Source organism: Dendrobates tinctorius, unplaced genomic scaffold (assembly GCF_039654945.1).
Source record: "Dendrobates tinctorius isolate UK_male_01 unplaced genomic scaffold, ASM3965494v1 ptg000038l, whole genome shotgun sequence".
Lineage (NCBI taxonomy): Eukaryota > Metazoa > Chordata > Amphibia > Anura > Dendrobatidae > Dendrobates > Dendrobates tinctorius.
The window spans coordinates 31,158,316-31,178,382 of record NW_027361706.1 but is presented as its reverse complement, the minus strand read 5'-3'; the positions used below and the strand labels follow the sequence as shown (position 1 = coordinate 31,178,382).

Here is a 20,067-nt window from a genome sequence, read left to right as displayed (position 1 = left end):
ATCTGCAATGTTGAGGGCAGAGGAAAGTACTGCAGTGCGCAGGTGCCGGGAAAGGTCAGAGAGACCCAGCGCCTGTGCACTGCAGTACTCTGCTCTGCCCTCAACATTGCAGATAAGTACACCTGTGCAGAAGCGCTATGCCGGGGAGCCTGTGAAGCAAGCAGGAGGGCGGCATCACAAGAAGAAGGGAGGCGCCGGACCAGGACCTACGACACCCATCGGACCAGACTGCCCCCCTGGTGAGTATAATAAAAGTTATTTTTATTCTCTTGTAGGTCGGATCGGGGGCTTATCTACAGCATTATAGAATGCTGTGTATAAGCTCTGAAAGGTGGTGGCCGTAACTAGCATTAGCCAAACCTGGTGACAGGTTCCCTTTAACAACATAATATTTGAACATGCCCAAGATACTCGGATAACACCCGAGCATTCTCAGATAACACTTTATCCGAGCATGAACACTAGAAATTACACAAATGCGCTAGTACATATCACCCAGTATTACCATTGTGTAATAAAAAACTGCTCCCCTCTATGATTAAAGAATACAGGGTGGGCCATTTATATGGATACACCTAAATAAAATGGCAATGGTTGGTGATATCAACTTCCTGTTTGTGGCACATTAGTATATGGGAGGGGGGAACTTTTCAAGATGGATGGTGACCATGGCGGCCATTTTGAAGTCTGCCATTTTGGATCCAACTTTATTTTTTCCAATGGGAAAAAGGGTCATGTGACACATCAAACTTATTTAGAATTTCACAAGAAAAACAATGGTGTTCTTGCTTTTAACACAACTTTATTTTTTCATGAGTTATTTACAAGTTTATGACCACTTATAAAATGTGTTCAAAGTGCTGCCCATTGTGTTGGATTGTCAATGCAACCCTCTTCTCCCACTCTTGACACTCTAATAGCCACACCACAGATGAAATGGTAGTCTAAGGGGGTATTTATTTATTTTTATTTTACTCATTTATATAGCGCCATTAATTCCACAGTCCTTTACAGACATTATCATCACTGTCCCCATTGGGGCTCACAATCTAAATTCCCTACAGTATTTCTTTGGAATGTGGGAGGAAACTGGAGAACCCAGAGGAAAGCCACGCAAACATGGGGAGAATATACAAACTCCTTGCAGATGTTGTCCTTGCTGGGATTTGAATCCATGACCCCAGCTAACCACTGAACCACTGTGCCGCCCGCCACAGATTCCTTGTAGGAATGCTCAGACCTGACACCCATAATGTGGTGGTGCACCATCTTGCTGGAAAAACTCAGGGAAGGTGCCATCTTCGGTGCATAAATAGGTCAACACATCATCATGTAGCAATTTCAGATATCCAGTGGCATTGAGGTTTCCATTGATGAAGAATGGCCCAACTATCTTTGTACCCCATATACCACACCATACCATCATTTATGGGTGTCAGGTCCGAGCATTCTCACATGACCAGTTTCCTGGAACATGGATTGGTCATCATGGGCCAGTTGAATGGCCACCAAGGTCTCCTGATCTGCCCCCTTAAACTTTTATCTTTGGGGTTATCCGAAGACAATTGTCTATGCTGTGAAGATACGAGATGTGCAGCATCTGAAACAATGGATACTGGAAGCCTGTGCTAGCATTTCTTCTGCAGTGTTGCTAGCAGAGTGTCAAGAGTGGGAGGAGAGGGTTGCATTGACAATCCAACACAATGGGCGGCACTTTGAACACGTTTTATAAGTGGTCATAAACTTGTAAATAACTCATGAAAGAATAAAGTTATGTTAAAACCAAGCGCACCATTGTTTTTATTTTGAAATTCTGAATAAGTTTGATGTGTCACATGACCCTCTTCCCATTGAAAAAATAAGGCTGGATCCAAAATGGCCAACTTCAAAATGGCATCCATGGTCACCACCCATCTTGAAAAGTTTCCCCCCTCCCATATACTACTGTGCCACAAACAGGAAGTTCATATCACCAACCATTACCATTTTATTTTGGTGTATCCATATAAATGGCCCACCCTGTATATATTTTCCACAGGACAGATAAAATGTTACCAGTTTATTCAGGTGAGCTGCTTCCCTCTTAAATATATTGCTTTCAGGCTGGGCGAGGTCTCTTGAAAATTCATGGCTCACAATCCGCAGGTTACAGGCAAATATTTTATTGGTTGTCATTTCTGTTGTGATGTCCACCTCTGCAGTAAGAAAGAGACATATATTTGTGATAAAGAAAATGGTGACAGTAAGAACGGTCAAAAAAAGAACAAAAAAATGGCAATACGTAGTTGACTGATGAAGGTCAAAAGGACACTGTTTGGTCTCCATCAGGTAAATAAAGCCTTAGGCCTCTTTCACACTTCAGTTTTTTACAATCAGTCACAATCCGCCAGGTTTTGAAAAAAAACGGATCCTCAAATTTTTTTTGAGGATCCGTTTTTTCCCCCCATTGACTTGCATTAATGGCGGATTGTGAAGGATTGCCGTCCGTTGCATCTGTTTTTTTTGAGGATCCGCCAAAAGTTGCTGTCCGTCACCATCCTCAAAGATTTCAAAACGGAGCTTGTAACGTTTTTTTCTCTGGCGGATCCTCCAGAGACTCATTTAACCCCAAATTCTTTCTGGGTGCCGGATCTCTCTCTCTCTCTCTCTCTCGAGCAACGTTTCCTTAAATTTCCTCATTTTCAGGATCCGTCTAAAAACGGATCCTGTGCCATCCGTTCACATCAGTTGAGAACGGATCCGCTTCTATGACTTTTTGGCGGATTTGAACTGATGCAAAAAACTGACGTGTGAAAGAGGCCTTATGGATATGTTGAATGTATAGACCAGGAGCTTTTTTTAAAAATAAAGATTAACAGGAAAGTAGTACTATCTGTGCTCATATTATTTTCATGTAGATACCTTGAGGAAGTACCATCTGTGCCTATATAATGTACATTGATAAAAAAACAAATCAGGAAGCCTGTACATTCCATGCATTTATCATTTATCAATACAGATAGATAGATAGATAGATAGATAGATAGATAGACATTAAAAATGAAGGCAGCACTCCATGTTATTTGAGGTGAAAAAAAGTGGAAGGTTTTGTTCAGACCCACATGTCTGGCCGACGTCACCCAGACATGTGGGTTTGAATAAAACCTTCCACTTTTTTTCACCTCAAAGAGCAAGGAGTGCTGCCTTCATGTTTAATCTTTGTCTAAACTTGGGGCAAGTATTGGACTTTTTGCCTGTGAGGCCTGGCACCCAACAGTAAGCAGTGTGCTGTTCCATTTTTCTTAGATAGATAGATAGATACTGTAGATAGATGGATAGATAGATAGATAGATAGATAGATAGATAGATAGATAGATAGATAGATCCACCATTTACAAGGGGAGAATAGGAGTCAGTATTATCTCTGCTTTCATGATTTACATGGAAATACACTAAGCAAGTACTATCTGTGCCTATATAAATTACATGGCGATATAGTAAGCTTCTACTATCTGTGCCTATATAAATTACGTGGATATACAATAAGAAAGTACTATCTGTGCCTATATAAATTACGTGGATATACAATAAGAAAGTACTATCTGTGCCTATATAAATTACATGGAGATATAGTAAGCTTCTACTGTCTGTGTGGGTCGCCCTCCGTACCAGGGCTGTGGGGTACTCGGTACCGGGCCGGTGTCAGTGGGATGTGTCACAGCAGCAGTGAACCGGTCCTTGGCCCTGGGCGCCCAAATCAATGGTGGTTTGTAATATAGTTTATGTGATAGTTCGTGACGCCACCTGTGGTGTTTGGCAAGCAAGATATTAAGCCAACGCTGCGTGCAGATCCTCTGGGGCTGATGGTGTGTTGCAGCATAGATGGTGTAGCTCCCCACAGGTGAAGCTGTAACCCCAGGGCAGTGTATAGGTGCAGGCGATGTGAGGAATGTTGGTACCCAGATGTAGCAGTGCTGGCGGCGTTGGCGCACATTTGAATGGAAGACACCAGGGCTTGTAGTTCCAAAGCTTTACTCACTGTTCGTGGTACACACTGGTGCCTGCCTCCATGCCGTGTCCTCCGGGGCAGAGACTCAATCAACCTCCCGGGCAAGTCAGGCTTTTCCTCTCCAACACTCCGCCAACATGTACCTTTCCTGAACGACTCCTCTATTGCGCCTTTTAGTGTGAAGAGCTCCAGTACCGTGGTACTCTGAAGTTCCTCCTGTCAGATGTTCCTAACAACTCTCCTTGTACGGTAGACAGCTGTAGCCTACTTCGGGGACCCCCTTTATCCTGAGTCCCGGCTCTCTATACAGATGCTGTTGTGCCCCAAGTTTTGGATGGGAGTAGTGCATTTACAGCCAACTACTCCACCGGTGTCTGCTGCAGAACCATAAATGTCCATACAACCTCGGGGACCGGGCCCCAGCCTTGCGCTGAGAACCTATAGGTAGGGTTCCTCTTCCAACCCACAACTCCTCTCTGTTCTCTCTACTCCTTCGTTCCGCGCTGTTCCTTCTCTCTCTTATGGAAGTTTAGGTTGCAGTTCTACGTCTTTCTCCTTCTGTTCCTTTCCTAGGGAGCTCGTTCCACTAAGACCAGTCCTCAGCCTCGCCTGACTGACTGTCTTCCTCCGCCTTGAGCTCCCCTCAGGCTGACCTCTTGTCAGCCTGCTCTCTGACTCAGACTCCCCTTCTGACTGACCTCCAGACTGACCTCCAGAATGGCCTCTAATTCTAAACCTTCCCAACCTTTTATATATCTCAACTCCACCCACCTCCCAGCACATCTCGTGTTACGAAGCAAGGACCCACGAAAGGTGATCTGCTATCCTCTAAGCATGGAGCCGCAATCTGGTCCATTGCTGAACTATCCTGTGTGTGGGTGCAGGTGTTGGAGTGTGGAAAGGAGTTCCCAACTTACCTAGTTGGTGGGGCACTACACCTTAGGAGAAGGTGCAGTACCTCTGTGGCGACTGAGCCTCAGGGGCGCCACATGTGCCTATATAAATTACATGGAGATACAGTATGAAAGTACTATCTGTGCCTTTATAAATTACATGGCGATATAGTAAGCTTCTACTCTCTGTGCCTATATAAATTACATGGATATACAGTATGAAAGTACTATCTGTGCCTATGTAAATTATGTGGATAGTAAGCTACTACTATCTGTGCCTATATAAATTTCCTTGAGATACAGTAAGAAAGTACTTTCTGTGCCTATATAAATTACAGTACCAAGCAAGTACCATCTGTGCCTGTATAATTAACATGGGGATACAGGAAAGCTGAACTATCCTTAGATAAAAAATTTTATGGGAAAAAATATGTACTGCTCCCTCCATTACAATATTAGACTAGTAATTAGATACAGATAGAGTGATCATTTTACTGTGACAGAAACTCTTCCTGCCATTAAAAAAGGAAAATAGTACTTCTATAAAACATTAATTAGAGTGCTGAGAAAAATTGTCAGTTTTTCTTTAATTTGCGGAGTCAGCATTGACAGGTCGAGCTGTAGAAGAATGAGCTAAAATAGCTTGTCGTGCAATAATGGAACAATAATATAACAAATTAGTGTATTTTCCTGTAGATTGCAATCTAGGCGACAGATATAACTACCTAAAATGAACCATATAATTCCAGCTGCCGCAATTGCAATCACAATCACCCAGAGAGGAGCAAATCTCAGCCAGTCCCGTGATGTCCACGAACACTTCTGATACTCGACCAGAGACTCTGAATCCTGCCAGAAAGATACAAAACTGAGTAAGTTCCAATAGATGCGATAAACCTAAAATAAGAAAAAATAGTCATTTATGAGAAAATCTGCAACATATTCTGCTATACCCTCAAATAAGACATACACTGCTTTGAAAAAGTATTCATACCATGTGAGCTTTTCCACATTTTTTCATGTAAGGCTGGGGTCACACTAGAGAGAAATACGGACGAGTTAGAGGCGTAAAAACCACGCATTGCACACGGACCAATGATTCTCTTTGGGGCAGCTCCCATCAGCTGTATATTTCTCGGCCGTATTTTACGGGCCGAGACAATCACAGCATGCTGCGATTGTCAGCGTATTCCACCCAAAATACGCCAATGCAAGTCTATGGGTTTGCAAAAAATACGCATTACACATGGACCAGACGTATGACTTGCGAGAAATACGCAACCGTGTCCTTTAACAAAAGCCGATAATTCAGTGCTTGCCCTGAGATGAACTAATAAGCATGGGAAAGTTTCTGCAGTTTTTCCCACGCTCATTAGTTCACCTCAGGTCAACCAGTGACGTCAGCGAGGCTGCGCAGAGTCCCCTGGCTGACCGGAGGTGAACTGACAACGTGGGAAAAAATGCAGAAACTTTCCCATGAGTATTAGTTCATCTCAGGGCAGCCATGGAGGCTGCGCAGAGATGAAATAATTCATTCTGGCAGTAGTTTACATTGGGCTGTTCGCATTAGCACCGATCCATGTGTAAATCACTTAACCCCTTCTGATGGATTGCAGCGGGGGACGTGACTGAGCAGCGGAGAGGTAAGGATAGTGTTGCTTTTTTGTTTTATCTTTGTTACAGGTCGATGGTTTATTTATGGATTAGCAGAGGAATAAAAATGTTGTCAAAAACTAGCTGTCTTTATTTCATTAAAATAATTTTTTGGTAATGTCTGTGTGTGTTTTTTAACCGTTTAGTAGTCTAGGGTTAATAATGGATAAGTCTCTAATTGACACCTCTCCATTATTAATCGGCTTAATGTCACCTTACAATTGCAAGGTGACATTAACTCATTAATATTAACCCATTAGCCACCACTACAGGGCAATGGGAATAGAGAGGATAAGTGCCAGAAAAGGCGCATCTTATAGATGCGCCTTTTCTGGGGTGTCTGGGGGCAGATTTTTGGAGCCTGGTGGGGCCAAAAACAATGGTCTCTCTCAAGGCTATTAAAATCTGCCCTCACTCACCTGCTTTACCTCTCTGGTTGTGATTTTGCCGCGGGAGCCCATGCATTTTTTTCCAACGAATTAACCCCTTAATTTAACACCTAGACGTCCCAAATTTTACACACAAACCCTAATTTAATTATTATACAGGGACATAAAAAAATACATGAAATGAAATGGTTTACTGTATGTAAACCATGTGTCATTTCATGTTGGGTTTTAGAATGATTTTACAGAAGCCAGCAATTGAATTAGCGGCTATTATGCTATGTAGAATTGTATGAAATATAAATATATATATATGTGTCTCAATGACATGTGTATATATATATATATATATATATATATATATAGCAGACCAAAAGTTTGGACACACCTTCTCATTCAAAGAGTTTTCTTTATTTTTATGACTATGAAAATTGTACATTCACCCTGAAGGCATCAAAACTATGAATTAACACATGTGGAATTATATAATTACCAAAAAAGTGTGAAACAACTGAAAATATGTCTTATATTCTAGGTTCTTCAAAGTAGCCACCTTTTTCTTTGATTACTGCTTTGCACACTCTTGGCATTCTCTTGATGAAAACCATCAAGCGCTACAAAGAAACTGGCTCACAAGAGGACCGCCCCAGGAAAGGAAGACCAAGAGTCACCTCTGCTGCAGAGGATAAGTTCATCCAAGTCACCAGCCTCAGAAATCGCAGGTTAACAGCAGCTCAGATTAGAGACCAGGTCAATTCCACACAGAGTTCTAGCAGCAGACACATCTCTACAACAACTGTTAAGAGGAGACTTTGTGCAGCAGGCCTTCATGGTAAAATAGCTGCTAGGAAACCACTGATAAGGACAGGCAACAAGCAGAAGAGACTTGTTTGGGCTAAAGAACACAAGGAATGGACACTAGACCAGTGGAAATCTGTGCTTTGGTCTGATGAGTCCAAATTTGAGATCTTTGGTTCCAACCACCGTGTCTTTGTGTGATGCAGAAAAGGTGAACGGATGGACTCTACATGCCTGGTTCCCACCGTGAAGCATGGAGGAGGAGGTGTGATGGTGTGGGGGTGCTTTGCTGGTGACACTCTTGGGGATTTATTCAAAATTGAAGGCATACTAAACCAGCATGGCTATCACAGCATCTTGCAGCGGCATGCTATTCCATCCGGTTTGCGTTTAGTTGGACCATCATTTATTTTTCAACAGGACAATGACCCCAAACACACCTCCAGGCTGTGTAAGGGTTATTTGACCAAGAAGGATGGGGTGCTATGCCAGATGACCTGGACTCCACAGTCACCAGACCTGAACCCAATTGAGATGGTTTGGGGTGAGCTGGACCGCAGAGTGAAGGCAAAAGGGCCAACAAGTGCTAAGCATCTCTGGGAACTGCTTCAAGACTGTTGGAAGACCATTTCTGGTGACTACCTCTTGAAGCTCATCAAGAGAATGCCAAGAGTGTGCAGAGCAGTAATCAAAGCAAAAGGTGGCTACTTTGAAGAACATAGAATATGACATATTTTCAGTTGTTTCACACTTTTTTGTTAATTATATAATTCCACATGTGTTAATTCATAGTTTTGATGCCTTCAGAGTGAATCTACAATTTTCATAGTCATGAAAATAAAGAAAACTCTTTGAATGAGAAGGTGTGTCCAAACTTTTGGTCTGCACTGTATATATTTATTCTATGTGTCTATATCTATTCTTTCGTTTGGGTTTTAACCTGTCATAGGGATCCATTATATGTCCGTTTTGCAAGCCTGCGTGAAAATCTCAGCATACAGATTACATACGGATGCTTACATGAGCAAAATACGTGGCCACACCTTGACAGCGCATGACAAGCGGATCACTATTTAGGGGACATTTCTCCTTATTACGCATGGAAAGTACGGACCGTATTTATCATCAGTTAGTGTGACCCCAGCCTTACACCTAAAAACCTAAATATATTTCATTGGGATTTTATGTGCACAAAGCAGCAAGTTTTTCTGAGGTGTTAAGCAAATGATACATGGTTTTTGAAATATTAAAAAATATAAATCTGAAAATTGTGACGTGCATTTGTATTCAGCCCCCTGAGTTAACACTTGTAGGATCAGCTGGACTTTAGGAGGTATGTCTCCATCAGCTGCACATCTAGAGGCTGACATTTCTGCCCATTCTCCTTTGTGCACTCGCTCTAGCTCAGTGAGATTGAATGGACCTTGAGAGGGCCATTCACACGCATGAATATGCTTTTCTCTAAACCATTACACTGAAGCTCTGACATTATGTTTAGGGTCGTTGTCCTGTTGAAGGCAACCTATGCCCTATTCGCAAGTCTTTTGCAGCCTCTAACAGGTTTTCCTCCAGGATTTCACTGTATTTAGCTCCATTCATCTTTCCATTAACTCTGACCAGCTTCCTTGTCCCTGCTGAAGAAAAGTATCTTCACAGCATGATGCTGACACCACTATGTTTGACTGTGGGGATGGTGTTTTCAGGGTGATGTGCAGTGTTAATTTTCTGCCACAAGTTTTGAATTTAGCCCAAAAAATCTTTGGTCTCTTCGACCACAGCACTTTCTCACATGCTAGCTTGTGTCCCCTAAATGACATTTATAAATTAATATCATATCAGATTAATCCTAACATTCAATGTCCACCTAAAACTACTATACAATGAATGTCTCAATAAATATTCCATACATTGGCCACATCATCGCTCAATACCATGCTCCAATACTTTTTATCATACAGTATATTACCTCAATAATACCAACATGTAGTGCCGTATAGTATGTTGCTGCAGAATGCTCACATAATAGTTCTGCACACTGCTTTATTAAAATATTATTCCCATCTTCATAGATGGATGTTGTTGAATAGTGGTTGTAAAAACAAACACAGTTACAATTTGCTGCTCATTAAAAATTGCAGCTGTTCTTGAAATATTAAAGGGAATCTGTCACAAGGTTTTTGCCACCCCAGCTGATAGCAGCATGATGTAGGGGCAATGACCCTGATTTGAGTGATGTATCACTTACCGGGCTACTTGCTGCTGTTTTGATAAAAAAACATTTTATTTGCTTACAATCTTTCAGTTATCTGAATGCTGAGCTCTGTTAACCTCGCCCATACCCTTAAATGTCAGCTTTCTCTTTACACTGTGCATAGGCTGAAATCTGAAAATAAGTGATAGGGGCAGGGTTATACAGAGCTCATGACTATGGAGAACTACATTGTACCAGGTTTATGAGTCCACTGCTAATAAAACAGTAATTTTATTAAAATTATAGCAAGCAGTCCAATAAGTGACACATCACTGGAATCAGGGTCTCTGCCTCTATATCATGCTCCTATCAGTTTAGGTAACAAAAACTTGATGACAGATTACTTTCAACATTTTTCTTTTATTTACACCTCCTTGCCTAGGAGACCGACAACTGCTGTTATCCAGCCTGTAAGAACTGGCTGATTATTAAAAATAGGGGGGACCCCACAATATTTTTTTTTCATTTATTAATTAACAAGTAAACTACACACTCAAGGCACTGCTCCACTCCTGCCTCCTGGTGATGGAGCAGTGCTCTGCATGTCTGGTTTACTTTACTTGTTAAATAAATAAATGAAAAAAGCAACATGGGGTCCTCCCTATTTTTAATAACTAGCCAAGGGAAACCAGGCAGCTGGTCTTATGCTGGAAAGGGCCAATATCCACGGACCTTCCCAGCCTATAAATATCAGTCCTCAACTGTTTTCTTTGCCTTTGCTGGTTTTTAAAAATGGGGGATCCCCAAAAATGACATGGGGGTCACACCTATATTAATTATCCAGTTAAAGCAAAGCAGACTGATGGGGGTTGATATTAATAGGCTGAGAATGTCCATGGATATTCATCCCTTCCCACCCTAATAAGACCAGCCATCACCTGTCCCAGAGATGGCACGTCCATTAAATGCGCCAATTCTGATGCTTAGCCTTGGCTCTTCCCGATTTCCCTGTTGTGGTAGCAATTGGGGTAATAGTTTTTGTGGTTGATGTCAGCTGACATCAGACACCCCCATTACTAACACCGTATCTAGAAGCTGCTGTAGAAATCGCAGGAACGTGGGATGTCGCCACGGACAGGAGACAGATCAAGAGTCAACAGCATTTTATTAACAACAAATATACTCCACGCAGGGAGTAACGGGGCATGGAGGGGTAACAATAGGACAAAGAACGGGAAAGAGAGTTTGGATGGGGTAGAAAAGAGCTTAAACTTATCGGAATGTAGTCTTCAGACATAGGAGGGTTCAGGGTTCCAACGGTGGCACTGGTAACAGCGGTGCCAGTCGTCTCGACAGAGTCTCTACTTGGCGGGAGTCCAATGGTGGCACCGACAACAGCGGCACAAGTCGTCTCGTCGCAGTCTCTGATTAACGGGCAGTTTTTCCGCGCCTTACGATATCAGGCACGGTACTGGGTCCAACGTGAAATGCCACTAGAGCGAGCCTTTGCTCCGCGGCATTTGACAGTTCTGACCTATTAAGACCTGGCACCGCCTGGAATTCTGTCACTGGTCCGGTCAGTGACTTCACTTCAGAAACTGTCAGGGAGAAGGACGGAGGTCTGTCTGTGGATCGCCTATCAGTCGGGTGTACCGCTGCAGCGGGTCAGTCAGGGTGCTCGGCATCCACTAGATACTCTGCCTTCTCAGCAGTGGCAGCACTGGATCTGCCACTTAGCTTTCCCGTGCAACGCGCTGTATGCCTGCCTCCCACAAATCAGTCACATGACCTGGTCTGTCCTGCACTTATAGTCTCCCCCCCTGCAAGATGGGTGACAGTCCCGGCAGTTCTGGCACCGGCGTGTAAAAGGTACCCGGGTCTGGCACTTCTCCTTGCACTGCTTAATTCTCATCCAGAAAATTCCCACATAAATAAAGTGAATAAAGTGCTATAAAGCATAGTTTATGCTTAGTTACTATCACAATCAGAATCATGTAACAAATATCCAAGTAAGTAGGGGAAAAAAACTGTTCTTAAAGTCCCCAAAGCTTACCTTTACTGTCCGTAGAAATTGGAACCCTAAATTCAGCATGCCAGTTTTGCCCTCACTCGCCTGTCTTCTGTACTCTAATTTCCCTATAAGTCCTCATAGTTTTTACCTATTTACTTTCTGTCGACTTTATATCCAAACAATATATCTCACAGAGAGTGTGGGTATCCAAATACAGTGATTTGATAGTTTAGGATGTTTCAAAAATGTTGGCCACAAAGCATTTCAGACCGGTTTATAGATAAGATATAACCAATCAGAGGGAGGCATTGTTTTACTACACTCTACTTTCCTTTACAGTTACCCTTCCTGGCTGTGGAATCTGGCACCCTATTACTACATGTCAGTGGTGCCCCCACTCACCAGTCATCTAACCCTCAGTTTCACTATTTGCCCCTAATCCCAATAATTGTGTGGACACACCTAGGGCCAGGGTTTGATAGCATGAAAAGGTAGGTATTGTCAGTATTATTATATAGTCAAAAGTAGGCCAAACCATAGGATTATGCAGGATAGATGAAAAGACTACCATTAACAGTTGCTTATATTGACCAATTCCTCCAGGACAAAAATATATGTCTAGATATTTAGAATGGGTCTCATAATTATAGGTCTTTATTAGAGTTGAGCGATACCGTCCGATACTTCAAAGTATCGTATCGGATGGTATCGGCCGATCTTTAAAAAAAGTATCGGTATCGCCGATTCCGATACCGGAAGTCCCATTCAAGTCTATGGGACTTCCGGTATCGGAATAAGAAAAACCCTTTCCTGCCCTTGTACAGCCTCTCTGGGGTCTGTACGGGCCTTTCGGGGGGCTGTGCCGGCCTGCCAGGGGGTCTGTGCAGGCTCCGGTGGTCTGTGCCGGCCTGCCGGTGGTCTGTGCAGGCTCCGGGGGTCTGTGCCGGCCTGCCGGGGGGCTGTGCCGGCCTGCCGGGGGGCTGTGCAGGCTCCGGGGGGCTGTGCCGGCCTGCCGGGGGGCTGTGCCGGCCTGCCGGGGGGCTGTGCAGGCTCCGGGGGTCTGTGCAGGCATCGTCCGATGGGACTACAAGTCCCATCGGGCGATGCCTGCTACCATGACAGTGATTGACACATTAGCCAATGATGGGACAGTAGTAGTCCCATCATCCGGCTAATGTGTTAAATGTAAAAAAAAAAAAAAAAAAATTACATGCTACATACATACAACATGCATACTACATACATGCTACATTCATACTACATACTACATACATGCTACATTCATACTACATAAATACTACATGCAACATACATACTACATATATACTACATGCATGCTACATACATACTGCATGCTACATACATACCACATATATACTACATATATACTACATGCATGCTACATGCATGCTACATGCTACATACATAACACATATATACTACATACATACTACATGCATGCTACATACATACTACATACATACTACATACATACTGCATGCTACATACATACTACATACATACTACATACATACTACATGCATGCTACATACATACTACATATATACTACATGCATGCTACATACATACTACATGCTACATACATACTACATATATACTACATACATGCTACATACATGCTACATACATGCTACATGCATGCTACATACATACTACATATATACTACATGCATGCTACATACATACTACATGCTACATACATACTACATATATACTACATACATACTACATACATGCTACATACATACTGCATGCTACATACATACTACATATATACTACATACATACTACATACATGCTACATACATACTGCATGCTACATACATACTACATACATACTACATACATACTACATGCATGCTACATGCATGCTACATGCATGCTACATACATACTACATGCATGCTACATGCATGCTACATACATACTACATGCTACATACATACCACATATATACTACATACATACAATACATTCATACAATACATACATAGACATACAGTACATATAACATAGAGTAACATACTTACCAATACTTGTCACATTGTTTCCCGAAGCCATTGTCTTTTCCGGGATAAATATTAACATAACAAACCACAAAAATACTCACCCACGATCCGAAGCAGTCCACGAGTGTGTCCCACGACGATCTTGGGTAGAGAACTGCAGCATCAGATGATGCTGCCGTTCTCCACGGGCTGCAGGAATCCAATGACGGAAGGTAGGTATCCTTCCGCACTGTATTCCTCCGCCACTTAAAAAAAAAAAAGTCCCTAGTCTCACTTTATGCCATTGCTGTGTGGGAAATTCCCACACAGCAATGGCATAAAGTGAGACTAGGGACTTTTTTTTTTTTAAGTGGCGGAGGAATACAGTGCGGAAGGATACCTACCTTCCGTCATTGAATTCCTGCAGCCCGTAGAGAACGGCAGCATCATCTGATGCTGCAGTTCTCTACCCAAGATCGTCGTGGGACACACTCGTGGACTGCTTCGGATCGTGGGTGAGTATTTTTGTGGTTTGTTATGTTAATATTTATCCCGGAAAAGACAATGGCTTCGGGGAACAATGTGACAAGTATTGGTAAGTATGTTACTCTATGTTATATGTACTGTATGTCTATGTATGTATTGTATGAATGTATTGTATGTATGTAGTATATATGTGGTATGTATGTAGCATGTAGTATGTATGTAGCATGCATGTAGCATGCATGTAGTATGTATGTAGCATGCATGTAGCATGCATGTAGCATGCATGTAGTATGTATGTAGTATGTATGTAGTATGTATGTAGCATGCAGTATGTATGTAGCATGTATGTAGTATGTATGTAGTATATATGTAGTATGTATGTAGCATGCAGTATGTATGTAGCATGTATGTAGTATGTATGTAGTATATATGTAGTATGTATGTAGCATGTAGTATGTATGTAGCATGCATGTAGTATATATGTAGTATGTATGTAGCATGCATGTAGTATGTATGTAGCATGTATGTAGCATGTATGTAGTATATATGTAGTATGTATGTAGCATGTAGTATGTATGTAGCATGCATGTAGTATATATGTAGTATGTATGTAGCATGCATGTAGTATGTATGTAGTATGTATGTAGTATGTATGTAGCATGCAGTATGTATGTAGTATGTATGTAGTATGTATGTAGCATGCATGTAGTATGTATGTAGTATATATGTGTTATGTATGTAGCATGTAGCATGCATGTAGCATGCATGTAGTATATATGTAGTATATATGTGGTATGTATGTAGCATGCAGTATGTATGTAGCATGCATGTAGTATATATGTAGTATGTATGTAGCATGCATGTAGTATGTATGTAGTATGTATGTAGCATGCAGTATGTATGTAGCATGTATGTAGTATGTATGTAGTATATATGTAGCATGTATGTAGTATGAATGTAGCATGTATGTAGCATGCATGTAGTATGTATGTAGTATTTTTTTTTTTTTTTTAACATTTAACACATTAGCCGGATGATGGGACTACTACTGTCCCATCATTGGCTAATGTGTCAATCACTGTCATGGTAGCAGGCATCGCCCGATGGGACTTGTAGTCCCATCGGACGATGCTTGCACAGACCCCCGGACATCAGCACAGCCCCCCGGCAGGCCGGCACAGCCCCCCGGCAGGCCGGCACAGACCCCCACAGGGTGCACAGACCACCGGCAGGCCGGCACAGCCCCCCGGCAGGCCGGTACAGACCCCGGGCAGTCCACACAGCCCCCCGGCAGGCCGGCACAGCCCCCCGGCAGGCCGGCAGAGACCCCCGGAAGGCCCGAAATGACGGCGCATCATGATGCGCACACACCGCGCATCATGATGACGTCAGGCCGTCAATCAACTGAACTTCCGATTCCGATGCCGAATTCCGATATTGAAAAAATATCGGAAGTCGGTATCGGAATTCCGATACAGCAAGTATCGGCCGATACCCGATACTTGCGGTATCGGAATGCTCAACACTAGTCTTTATAAAGGGTATTTGAAGGGTCTAAGCAATGATATAGTACCAACATATACACTACCGTTCAAAAGTTTAGGGTCACTTAAATGTAACACATGCACAGGGAACTGTTAGAGCATCTACCGAAATGCTGGAGCTTACAGACTCTAAGAAGAGTTTTGCAGTTACTGTTAAACAGGGACCTACAGACACTAATCGTTTTTCTCCTGAGTGGCAGAAGACTACAACTCCCAGGGATGCTTGTTCTAGTGAGATGATAGAAGAAGGGAGGAGGAGGGACTTGGGGGAGGACACTGAGGAGAAAGTGAAAGTAAATGTGCAGAGGAGAGAGAACGTGGCTGCTGCTGGTTATGAGAAACAGAGTGGTGTGGATCTTAATTCCCCTAAGTTGCAGAGTGTGGGGGACCCCACGGAGATACCAGTGTTGCCGGAGAGAGCAACGATCCAGAGAGTTCTGCCGGCACTTCCATCGGATAAAGGTCTAAAACCTGCAGCCCTCAGCTGGAGTCTAAAGAATCCTCCGAATGTTGGAGACACAGTGAGTGTTCTGCTGAGACTTGTGATTCTATCAGCGTGACTTACAGTGAGTACACTGCAACTGAGACTATTGACAGCCACATTCATTTAAGTGCACCTTCATTGTCTACTCTGCGCGCCAACCTTCCTTTGCGTGCCAACATCCGCAGCAACTGGGCCCCAACAGTCGGACTGAGTAAATGCAAAAGAGGGGGAATTGGCCACGTTATATTTGCAGGGTGTAGGTTTAATTAGTCTGTGATGGGTATATGACTTTTATAGAGCACAGTTAATCGCATTGTATGTTTATTCCTGTAAATCCATTTTAATTCTGTTTCATAGCAATAAATCTGTTAAACTGTTTTACTCCTGCTTCATGAGTGTGTACCGAGCTGTGGCAGGGGTTTCCCGAATCAGCCCCTGGCAGAAGATAACTGTCCTTCTGCAGCCCAGAGACAGAGCTCCAATCAAGATTCGGGTGGAGGCACTGCGTGCAGAAGAGGTGAGACCCTCCATAGCACCCAGGGTACAGTGGTAGCCATAAAGGGGTGTTACATAGAAATGTCCGTATTTTTGAAAGAAATATGCTTTTCCCAGAGGAGCATTGCGGCTTTAAGTCTCCTCACCTCGACATGCTTAACATGTCATTCTCCACAAGGAGAAATGATACTTCTTTGAAAGAAAAGCACAGTTTTTTCCAATGAAGCTAAAATTAAATGATTCAGAAATACACTCTATACATTTGATATAGAAGAGTTAATGGTTTGCTATTATATCCTTTTAATTGCCTTTAATTCTCCATTTGCCTTTTGCCTTTCATTCATTCTTATGACACTGCAGTTTTGCCTATCTCCTCTTCAAAGAGAAAATGCTTCTTATCATATATGTTCTAAAAAGTCAGCCACAGCGTGTTCTGGGTACATTGTAAACACAGTATGACCCTGAAGGTGATGGTGGGTGATGTTGGGGGCCACATGAGCTCCATAGAATTACATATTGTTGTAAATGGTATAAAAGATTGCCTTGTATTTCATTATGTCAGATAAAGTGATATGTCCACGGCCCGTGTGTGTGTGAGCAGTTTCTTTTGTCTCCAAGCGCTTGTAAATTAAGGGCGTAAAACTCCTAATCTGGACTCACTGGTGATCTAGCTTACCTGACTTTGGGTCAGAACAAAAAGCAGCTACGACACATTGTTAATGTGGTAAATGACTATTCTAGTTGCAAACGTCTGGTTTATAATGCAGTATCTTCATAGGTGTATCGAGGCCCATTTCAAACAACCATCACTCCAGTGTTCTTATGGTACTTTGTGTTTGCTAACTGTGAAAGAAGACTAATGGATGGTTAGAATACCCTTGAAAACCCTTGTGCAAGTATGTTAGCACAGCTGAAAATAGTATGGCTGATTAGAGAAGCTATATGTAATGTCACGTGTGACTGGATACACTGTCTCCAGCAGGCATAACACCCGTGACCCTGGATACACCGCCTCCAGCAGGGCGAATTTAAACAGAGTTAAGGGAAACAGTTACAACGGAGGGCCCTGCAATACTGACGTGGAGACCCCCTGCACTCCCCTGAGTCAGTGTCTCTACACTCCTGACAGTCCCTATGCAGGTTTCGCACCTGGCGTCGAGAAGGATACCTAAAAACCCTAGCTTGCCCTGCACCTATACCTTTCTAGTGAAATGGACGGTGCAGAAACTAATCCCACCACTGCACTGAAACACACAAAAGGAAAGTTACAAACAGGGGTAACACCACTTAGCTTTGCTCTGTTGCTATTGCTCCCAGCAACAGAGTCCAGCACCTCAGTACAACTTTCCTCCAGAATAGCTGCTACTTCACCAAGCTTTGTCAGAGCTGCAAGGAACTCCTCACTGTGGCTCCTTCCACCCCAGGACTCTGACTTTGCTGCAAGGAACTCCTCTCTAGCTCCTTCCTTCACCAAGGATGGTTGGAAATGCCCAATATCACCAACCGTGAGTGAGACCACTTGACACTCCTTTATAGGTAAGCCAGAGCAATCACACCTGTTAGTGTTTCCCGTGTAATAACGCTAACCACCACCAGGGGCAAACTAGAACTAAAGACCCCACTGTGTAATAACCCTAATGGCCACCGGGGGCAAAACTAACTTTAAGCAAACTGTTATGATGAGTCACCGAAAGAGGAAAAAACAAAATACTAGCTAAGTCCAGAAAAACCAGAGAGGTTGGCAGTTATCGGATTGCAGACCCCTGAACCTATCCACAACTAGCAGTAGCCGTGGGGGGTTCCTACGGTGCCCTAGACCCCTCGATCACAGCCGGAGAACTACATAGCCTAAAGACAGAAAGGGGAAAAACTAAACTGCCCCAGAGCAGACCCCAAAGCAATAGGCAGCCCCCAACATATAATGACGGTGAAGCAAGATGAAAACACTAACACAGATAGAAAGATAGGTTAAGCAAATGATGGGGACCGAGCTAACTAAATAGGACAGGATAGGAAAGCTGCTGTCTGCCATCCGCAAAAACCCTATCCAAAATGAGCCAACCGACTGATAGGAAAAACAGGCCCTGAAGTTGCTAGGCTTCAAAAGACTATATCAGCACTCAGGTATATTCTGAAGACAGAGCAAAAGATCAACAGATCAGAGACAAAAATGGAATTCAGCTCACCCCCAGCCGGGGATGACAGAACTCCCAAAAAACAAGGCAAAACAAAAACAAAACTGAAGAGTACTAAGCAGAGCAGAAAAACTTAGCTTTGAGACGCAGGAATCAGACTGGTCTCCAAGAATCCAGCAGGATCACCAGCAAGGCAGAAGGGCGTCGGCTGCCTTATATCCAGTCCTCAATTCCAGCCACCCAGTCATCATCTAGCTGCCCAGGTGTTTGGTAATCAGCCTCACTACCTTCCTTCACCAGAGGAGGGAGTTCATCAGACCTCAATGGTGAAGGGAAAAATGAACTCACAACTGTACCTCCCCCTTGAGGAGGGGTCACCGAACCCTCATCCATGCCACCAGGGCGATCCGGGTGAGCCCGATGAAAGGCACGAACCAATCTTTCGGCATGAATATCAGAGGCAGAGACCCAGGAATTATCCTCCTGACCATAACCCTTCCACTTAACCAAATACTGGAGTCTCCGTCTAGCCAGACGGGAATCCAGTATCTTCTCTACCTCATATTCCAAGTTACCTTCAACCAATATAGGGTCAGGAGATGCCACCACAGGAACTACTGGTTCAACAAACCTCTTCAACAAGGACTTATGAAACACATTATGAATTTTAAATGTGACAGGAAGAGCCAGCCGAAAAGAGACCGGATTAATAATCTCCAAAATCTTGTAAGGTCCAATAAATCTAGGCTTAAACTTAGGAGAAGCCACCTTCATAGCGATATTTTTTGATAGCAACCAAACCATATCACCCACCTTAAACTGGGGACCAACGGTCCTACGCCGGTTGGAAAACCGCTGGGCCTTTTCCTGGGAGAGAGTCAACTTATCCACCACTTGGTCCCAGATCTGGTGCATTCTCTCCACCACAGTGTCAACACCTGGGCAGGCAGAAGGCTCCACCTGACCTGAAGAAAATCGAGGGTGAAACCCAAAGT

At 43.2% G+C, this 20,067-nt stretch overlaps 1 protein-coding gene across 2 annotated transcripts in view; it reads right to left on the bottom strand.

Moving 5' to 3' along the window:
- Positions 1 to 20,067, bottom strand: part of TMPRSS6 (transmembrane serine protease 6) — a 232,808-nt gene that overhangs the window by 116,377 nt on the left and 96,364 nt on the right. For both annotated transcript variants that reach the window (XM_073574347.1, XM_073574345.1), the window contains exons 2-3: positions 5,607 to 5,730; positions 2,056 to 2,195 (exon numbers count right to left, since the gene is read on the bottom strand). In XM_073574347.1, the coding sequence (XP_073430448.1) occupies positions 2,056 to 2,195; positions 5,607 to 5,730 (264 nt within the window). The remainder of the gene's footprint in view (positions 1 to 2,055; positions 2,196 to 5,606; positions 5,731 to 20,067) is intronic.